This window comes from Sipha flava, unplaced genomic scaffold (genome assembly GCF_003268045.1).
Source record: "Sipha flava isolate LNK unplaced genomic scaffold, YSA_version1 108_pilon_pilon, whole genome shotgun sequence".
NCBI lineage: Eukaryota > Metazoa > Arthropoda > Insecta > Hemiptera > Aphididae > Sipha > Sipha flava.
In genome coordinates this window covers 1,263,048-1,271,696 of record NW_020271725.1, presented here as the reverse complement: position 1 = coordinate 1,271,696, position 8,649 = coordinate 1,263,048, and the positions used below count along the sequence as shown (strand labels likewise).

The 8,649-nt window shown below is 25.5% G+C and overlaps 2 protein-coding genes and 1 pseudogene across 2 annotated transcripts; all 3 read left to right on the top strand.

Moving 5' to 3' along the window:
• Positions 1-548: 548 nt before the first annotated feature.
• On the top strand, positions 549-4,094 carry LOC112686326 (ATP-dependent DNA helicase PIF1). The gene is made up of 7 exons (XM_025558547.1): positions 549-959; positions 1,028-1,280; positions 1,411-1,679; positions 1,745-1,980; positions 2,047-2,369; positions 3,500-3,645; positions 3,726-4,094. Exons 1-7 carry the CDS (start codon positions 630-632, stop codon positions 3,939-3,941), a joined length of 1,773 nt encoding a protein of 590 aa, XP_025414332.1. The 5' UTR covers positions 549-629; the 3' UTR covers positions 3,942-4,094.
• Positions 4,095-6,236: 2,142 nt separating this feature from the next.
• On the top strand, positions 6,237-6,741 carry LOC112686307 (annotated as a pseudogene).
• Positions 6,742-6,992: 251 nt separating this feature from the next.
• LOC112686317 lies at positions 6,993-7,842 on the top strand. The gene is made up of 2 exons (XM_025558537.1): positions 6,993-7,442; positions 7,500-7,842. The coding sequence occupies exons 1-2, from the start codon at positions 7,019-7,021 to the stop codon at positions 7,514-7,516; spliced, it is 441 nt and encodes a 146-aa protein (XP_025414322.1). The 5' UTR covers positions 6,993-7,018; the 3' UTR covers positions 7,517-7,842.
• Positions 7,843-8,649: the final 807 nt, after the last annotated feature.

Sequence of the window (8,649 nt, the reverse complement as noted above, 5' to 3'; positions counted from 1 at the left end):
TGTGGTTATTTATATTTTTTGAATAATTGAAAACGCCCAGCGTAGGCCGTAATATAAAGTAATATAATAACTTTAGACAATATTATTTTATTATATATGTAAGTGGTTTTCACAAATGAATTAATTTAAATATTTTTCTCATAAAACATCAATAGAACTAAAAAAAATGTTCGAGGCAATTTTTAAAATGCCACCACTACTAAAGTGCCGCTCTAGGCAGATGCCTAGCTCGTCTATACCTTGAGCCGGCCCTGGGTACTAGTATTAGTACTATCGGCTATTCTTCTCTACTATACATAGACCATTGATTAAATATACATGTATATTTAATTAATGCATAGACTGTGATTTCAAGTTAATGTTATCAACTGACAACAAATATTCAACAAGGTCCACATCACCTGTAGATAAAAATATTATCTATATCGTAGTTCACATTTATATCGTTAATTAGCCCGAGCGCTATCTACAATAACGGAAATAATGTTATCAATTTAAATAATATAAAGAATTAAATGGTAACTTGCAGTGTATGAAATTTTAAAAAATTTCAAAATTTCTATAAGTATTGTATATATTATGTATTAATTTTTATAATTTAAAGTATTGTTAAGACTTATATTTGTACCATGTCATTGCAATGTGCCTGTTCTGTAGAATGGTTTAACGCTCAAGGTATTGTTTTAAAACGTTTCAAATCATCGTCAAGTACTCTATTAATGACTAGAAATGATTTCCGAGACATTTTCATTGATTTAACTGCCGATAAGAGCGTAGTGCATCGGTTTCTATTGAAAGATATTGCTGTGCACAAACGTTTCGCCAGTGATGGTAAAGCCACAATTAATTTTAAGTCGGACAAGGCTATGTTGATGATATCAAATGCTCCTGTTTCTCAACTGGCAGATTTTTTAAAAACGCTTTTTATTAAAGTGACAGCACATAAAGATTCGCCTCAGGTATTTGTCAATTTGATTTACTATTTAATGATTCATATATAATAATTTATCAGTGATTATATTTGCAGGTAAAAATCAGAGAACGCCTCTTTGCTGTTAAAAGAAGTGAGACTGAAGAAATCAGCCCCATAAATTTAAAGGATGTTGGACGTGTTGATAAAAAATTAGAAGGTCCGAGTACTAAAAAAAAAAAACTGAATAATGAATTGGTAAATCATGATGTCAAAAATGGTTATTTGATTAATTTTAGAGATAAGCTCACTAATGAACAGAAAGAAATAGTAGATGCTATTAATGCTAATTATAATATATTTTTTACTGGTAAATAAAAAATTTTTTATTAATAAGTAAATCAGAATACCTAATTTTGAAATAAATTTGATTGTATTATGTATAATTGAAGAAATTAAAATGTTATAATAGAATAAATAGATTTATTTTATATTTTCAGGTAGTGCTGGAACAGGTAAATCATTTTTATTACGTTACATAGTAAAGACTTTACCACCTGATGTTACAATGGTAACCGCGAGTACTGGAGCATCAGCTTGTCTTATTGGTGGAGTTACATTACATTCTTTTGCTGGTATTGGTATTGGAGAATGCACTATTGAACGAGGTATTGAAATGGCATCCAAACCACAAGTTGCACAAATTTGGCGTAGATGTAAAACATTAATTATTGATGAAATATCCATGGTAGATGGGGAATACTTTGAAGTTTGTACTAACTTAATGTTACTTTTTTTTTTTTTGTATTTCATGGTTTTATTTTTAATTTTTAGAAACTCGATAAAATAGCAAAAGCTGTTCGTAAACGAGATGAACCATTTGGTGGTATTAAATTAGTATTATGTGGCGATTTTTTACAATTACCTCCTATAAAACAAGGAAAACCTAGATTCTGCTTCCAAACTGCTACATGGGTTCAATGTAATTTTCGTTGTTTCAATTTAAAGTTTGTTCATAGACAGTCTGACAGTGAATTCATAAAAATTTTAAATGACTTACGAATAGGAAAGTAAGTAAAATAATTTATGAACTATAAAAGTATATTTAGTTGTGTTTAACATCAGTATTTTTTTAGAATAGAACCTGATACAGCAATAAAATTAAAAGCCACAGCATTTAATTTAATGGAACAAAATGGTATTGCACCTACACGTCTTTGTTGTCGGACTGCTGATGCTCAAATGATTAATCAGAAAAAGTTATTTGAGTTGCCAGATAAAGAATATAAATTTCAAGCATTTGATAGTGGTCCAACCAAAACATTAGATGAACATACTCCTGTAGAAAAATATTTTGTTCTAAAGTCTGGTGCTCAAGTAATGTTATTAAAAAACATAAGTATATCTTCAGGACTAGTAAATGGTGCTAGAGGAGTAGTCAAAAGTTTTGATAAAAATGGTTTGTTAACTATTAAATTCTAATAAAATAATTGTTTTACATTTTGAAATCCAAGCTAAGATATTCAATTGAAGTAAATTTAAAAACAGAAAAAAATTATTAAGTTAAAACAAATAAATATGATTCGCAGTAGTCAGAAATGTACTGATAGAAATTATACCATACCATATTGTTATTATAATATATATATTTTATATATTATTATACATACCATTCTACAAAATATTTTAATACTTGTTTAAATATGATAATTCTCATTTTAAAATTTTCATCTGCTTCATACACTTAAGCAAATCAACAGAGTTTGGGCAAGAATGTTTTATTAGAATGACCCATGACTGATAGGTCTATATCATTGGTTTTTAATCGGTATGCCACAATAAACCTATTAACTGTTTTAGAATTATGTATTTACCAGTAGTATTTATCAATATTATCGATATTCAATAAAAACTGATTGAATTAATCATAGATATATATAATATTATTTATTGTAAACATGCTTGGCTCAGTCATCTTGATCTATGATAGTATTAATATATTTCTCAATAATTAACCCTCAAATAGACTAAAAAATGTAGGTATATATATATATGGTTTACATATTATATGGATTGGTATGCTGCAAACATTTTGTTGGAAATAAAGTGTGTCGCATTGTTAAAAAGGTTAAAAACCTTTATGATAAGGTATGAAAACAGTATAGTACAATGTCTGTCTGTACGTGTATGACTAGTGTGAATCATACTTTAAATTAAATAATATGATTATTACATTTTATAGATATAAGAAAATTTGAATATTTTTAGAATATTACCTTTTAAAAATTGTTTATTTTTAATTTTATGTTTTTTTAAAAAAAATGCTTAGTATTTTATAAAAAGGCTTAGTATTACAAAATGTTTACTAAGCATTATATTGATATAATTATGTAAAGTATTATTTATATTTAAATATATTGTCGTTAATTGTTTTTTCAGTTTATATTCATTTTTAAATTGTATGTATTAACTCGATTCAATAACTATTGAAATCATATATATATTTAAAAAAAAAATAGTACCTTTTATGATATTTGATCTATTTTTTTTTTTTTCATTGCTATATAATTAAAATTAATGACATTCTAGGGTTTCCAATTGTTCAATTTAAATGTGGCAACTTGGTTCCTATTAAACCTGAAAAGTGGATAGTCAAAACTCCTAGTGGACAATTTATTTCAAGGCAACAAGTACCTTTAAAACTAGCTTGGGCATTTTCTATTCATAAATCACAGGTTATTATAGCATATATTGAATAAATACCAATAGTTAAAACAAATACAATAAAGAATACATTTATTTTTTATTTTTACAGGGTTTAACTCTAGATTGCGTTGAAATTTCTTTGGGACGAGTGTTTGAAGCTGGGCAAGCTTATGTTGCATTGTCTAGAGCTAAAAGTTTAGAATCTTTAAGAATTTTAGATTTTGATAAGAAACATGTTTGGGCGAATCCTGATGTTATAGCATTTTATAATAAATTAGATAGGATGGTTAAATCTGACAAAATATATGCTTTAGGAAAACAATAGTTTGAATTAATTTAGAGTACATATGTAGTTAACAATTTCAGTTAAATGTACCAGATAAGTCATGTATTTGTGTAATTGATTACAAAATTAAACATAAAGTATTTTGAATTTAATATTAATTACTTACATTTTGAAAGTCCATGTGATAACTAATTAATATTGATCTCAAATAATTCAATTAAATTTATATTTTTACTTTATTATTTATTAGTTCAAATTATTGGACTTCTAGATGCTACTCTGTATAACAATATGACTTATAGATTTAGTAAGATTTTCTGAAATGACTATTAAATCCTTAAAAATAAAAATAAATTACAAATGTATATAGCATTCATTTTTATAATTTAAAAAATATAAAATTTCATTATATAGATTCTATTTTTTATATTGTACATATTGTATCAACATATCTTATTAATATGTTAATTTATTTAATAGAATTTATTCATGAGTTATTAATTTTTAAATACAATGAGAATAAATATGTGCTTGATGTTAAAACATTTTTTTTTTAAATTTCATTTTTATGCCTTATGTATGTTTCATATGTGTTTTATAATTACCTTTATTTATCATGGATTATTATTTATATTTTTTTTATATATTATTCAATAATAACTTTTAATAAAATGAACTGCTAAATTTTATAAAATGCTAATTTATTAAACGTCAAATCTGATAATGCAAATCTTCTGTTAAACCAAATTTGAATATACCTGTCAAATATACTTCATAAAAAATATATCCATGAATTTTAACAATTATGTCTTAATTCCTGAAATAAGAAGATATTCATAATAGGTAATAGGGCCTACAAAATTAAATACAAAACCATGCTTATTAACGACATGCATCTTACATAAATAGATTTTGCTGGTAATTTTATTACTCAATTTTGAATCATATTTTCACGGTACCTGTCATAAACCAATTCATTACATAGTTTTATATAGGTAAGTAGAATAGAAAATTCATCATTTATTCTGAATTTATTATAAACTTTTAATAAATAAATAAAAAAATACTATTAATAGTTAGCTAAACTGATAAATGATCAAGGTTTAATTTAATTGTAAACATACATGACTTACTATCATTGAATTGTGTTTATATACATCAATTATTTTTATTCTCAACTAATTAGCTAAAATCATTTACCAAAAAATTATACAAGTCTCGTGTATTGTTAAATATCGAAGAGAAATTAATTGAATAAATATCATGTTAGCAATTAATTAATATTATTTTTAAATCTAATGAATTTTATCTTTTGTGAAATAGTAAAACATTATTTTTGATTTTTTTTTAATTATTCAGATTTGTTAAAAATGAGATAAATATTGATATTGAAGGTATAATACTCCTAATCACTGGTTAATTTAAGAACCATAAGATAAATATGTATTTGGAAATACATTAAATATTTTAAGTGTAAAATTACAAAAAAAAAAAAAATGAAAAGGGGTTACCCGACTCCCAAAGGAAACTTGGTTTAAGTTGAAACAAAAAAAAAAAAAATTCAAGATCTGAAAAGAAACATAAAAATTAAAAATTGAATTACATTTTATAATTATGAATGCGATTTATAAAGAGATTATTATTATTAGTTCATTTTAATCATATGATTTAAAAAATTTCTTTTAGATATTTTATGTAAGTTAAATAGTTTTGATTTTTATACTTTTAAATATTTAAATTTTAAAATTCAAAAAAAAAAAAGGGTTCCCCAGCTCCCGAAGGAAACATGATTTAGGTTTTTTTGCTATTTCTATTATCAATGGTTGGTATTCACACAATGATTATGTAGTATAATATTGATAATATAATGATCGTATGTTGCGAGATTGATATTAGATTGTAGTTTCCAAAAGTTTCCTACAATATTTTAAATTATAATTCATAATAATACTTATGTATTAATTAATACATACACATACTCTTTTTAAATAATATTAAATATGTGTTAATCGTAATATAAAACCATCATGTTTTCAATTAAGAAGTCACTGTTGACATGCTTAACTACTCGTCAGTTGCGTAGAACAAGTTCGTTCTTGACAAATGCGTACCTATGCAATGATATATAGCAAGCAGTGGCGGCGTGATGGCAGATTTTTGAGTCCCTGGACTCAAGTCAGTGGGTGGGTATTGACCAGTGGGTATGTAGCATGTAGAACGAATAGTAGGGGAGCTTTTTTTACGAGCTACCCTTAAATTAGTGGGTGGGTGGGCAAAATCCTAACAGGACTTATGAAGTAAAATATTTCGCGCCGCCACTGATGGCAAGAAGGGATGGACTGCTCGCTACTGAAGAAAGTCGAACCTGAAATGTTGTATCACAAGTTATCTTCTGTTGGATAACGATAGAAAGCAGATAAATGCCATTGATTTGGACATATTCGTCAACTCATTAACTGAAAACATACCTAGAAAAACTAGAAGACCTAATATATAAGTTTCATCTATCAGCTCAAGCTGGCACGCTATTGCCATCCACCCATCATGCTGTCATTCGATTGTTTCTCATAAATAATACCGAAGACCTTACCAGGTTATTAAAAGATAGACTGAATTATTGAATTTTTCCAGATTTCTATTTATGCAATTTACTGATGGACAAATTTATTAAAGAAAACAATTTTCGCAGTGCTGCAGTGATTGCTTCCAACCAAATGTTACAAGAAGAACTAGATAATGATGTTGTGAGCCGCTTGGTTATGTCCGTAGGCTCGGGTTCTGCAATCGGTTCAGTTAATTCCTCCGATCACTAGTAATGTTTTGAGTTCACAAATTTGGAGTCAACATGGAAGTTATTAATTCACACCATTAATGTAAAAACTAACACACTGTTTTATTGAGTCGTTTATTAAAATATTTATAGACTCACAAGAATTAATACACTACTGCTTGGCTGTTACATGACTGACTACTCGATGCGGGTAGTCAGGCGTATACGTATAAAATGGACAAATACATAGTCAGCATTTAACCCCACATATTAATACATACATATAAATGTTAATATTAATAATATAATATACTATTGTGTACATAACAATGATATCATAAAAACTATGGAGTTGTATTCTTGTTTGAAATTTATCATTAATTCCTGTGATTGGGAAGATTTAAAAATGAATACAGAGGAAAAAGATAATGATGAAGAAGAAACAAGAGTGTGTGTACACTTTTTAAGAAATCCTCATTTCGATAATCACTTTGATCTACAGATAGGGATCATTTGGTGGGTAAGACCACCAATCAGTAAAACTGGTAATACTATTAAGGGAAGTAGTTTTAAAACTATTGGATTAGCTTATTACAACTTATGGAATGAGTTATCAGATCATCTAGAAATACTAAAAGGTCCTGTGTATTCGGAAACTGTAGAATTGGTTATTTCTGTTATAGACAAGAGAGCACTAGAAAATTCTGAAAACCTGAAAGATACTATTCCCAGATTAAAATTGAAAAAAAGAAATACAACTTCAGAAAAAGGTATGATATATTAAATCACATTTTAAATATTATATTAATTTATTATTTTTATTACAGATTTACAAAGAATATGAATCCTTTGGATGAGAAGAGTTTCAAAGGTATATGGAACATAAACAAAATAAGAAACGTTTGGAAATAGTCAAAAAAGAACTAAAAGAAAAAAAACAACTGTTGCTCTTCTTTGATTATGAATACTAACACGATTTAGTAAACGAAGAAAAAATTAAAAGGATGAAAAGGAAAGTAGCTGTAGTATAGAGTCCCAAAGAAGATATGACTTACATACTACCAGAAATCAGAAAACCTGGGTTTAAACGTGATTAAATATAATATTTATAAGTGTATGTTAAATAATATGTGGTGTAGTTGAATATATTCTCACCTGAATTAAATAAAATTATTATATATTTGATTTATTTATGATTTTTTAATTATTTTATTTATCAACATAAAGTATATTTAATATTCCTTAAAATAAAATAGAATATTATTTTTTTAAATTTTATTTTAAAAACTAAATTTAAATATATTTAATTTATTTTAAACAATGATTTTTATCTAAGCTATTGATATTCAGATTGAATCTGTGAAACCAAGTCAACATAATTTTCCAAATATTATTTTTGTATAATTTATAATTGCATATGATGATTACTATTATAATAAAGTATATAAATAATATATTTTAGTATAACAACATAGTCTACGAAATCTATTTTGGGATGATTACTCAATGAAAATTATAAATTTTTACCACATACAAATACAAACAATTTAATTATTTATACAAAATAACTTACTTTCTACTACAGTAATATAAAATTAAAAAAAAAAAAAAAACTTGGACATAATATTGTTAATTTTATGTAAAATATCAGTCATTTTTTATAAACAGGAAGTGAAAAATTATACATGATTCATAAATTACAAAATATAGAACACAATTGTGAACACATCATTTTCGATCATAATTCTTGTAATATGTTTACAAGTATGTAGTATTTAATATATGCATGTTTTAAATAATCAACTATATATTTACTTGAATAAAATGACTGACCATTATTTGAATAACTACGTTTGAAATTTAGTCGAATAATTTTTTTTAATCAAATAGTTATAGTTGGAAATTATTATAAAAAAATGTTATTTGAATATTTGTGAAAAAATCATTTGATTAAAACGTATTCAAATACAGTGTTAT

What these genes read in the sequence shown, in the direction of transcription:
- LOC112686326 (XM_025558547.1), top strand. Translation starts at nt 630, where the DNA reads ATGTCATTGCAATGTGCCTGTTCTGTAGAATGGTTTAACGCTCAAGGT. An exon ending in TTATAATATATTTTTTACTG is followed by an intron (nt 1,281 to 1,410) that starts GTAAATAAAAAA and finishes TTATATTTTCAG; the next exon opens with GTAGTGCTGGAACAGGTAAA. An exon ending in TAGATGGGGAATACTTTGAA is followed by an intron (nt 1,680 to 1,744) that starts GTTTGTACTAAC and finishes TTTAATTTTTAG; the next exon opens with AAACTCGATAAAATAGCAAA.
- LOC112686317 (XM_025558537.1), top strand. Translation starts at nt 7,019, where the DNA reads ATGGAGTTGTATTCTTGTTTGAAATTTATCATTAATTCCTGTGATTGG.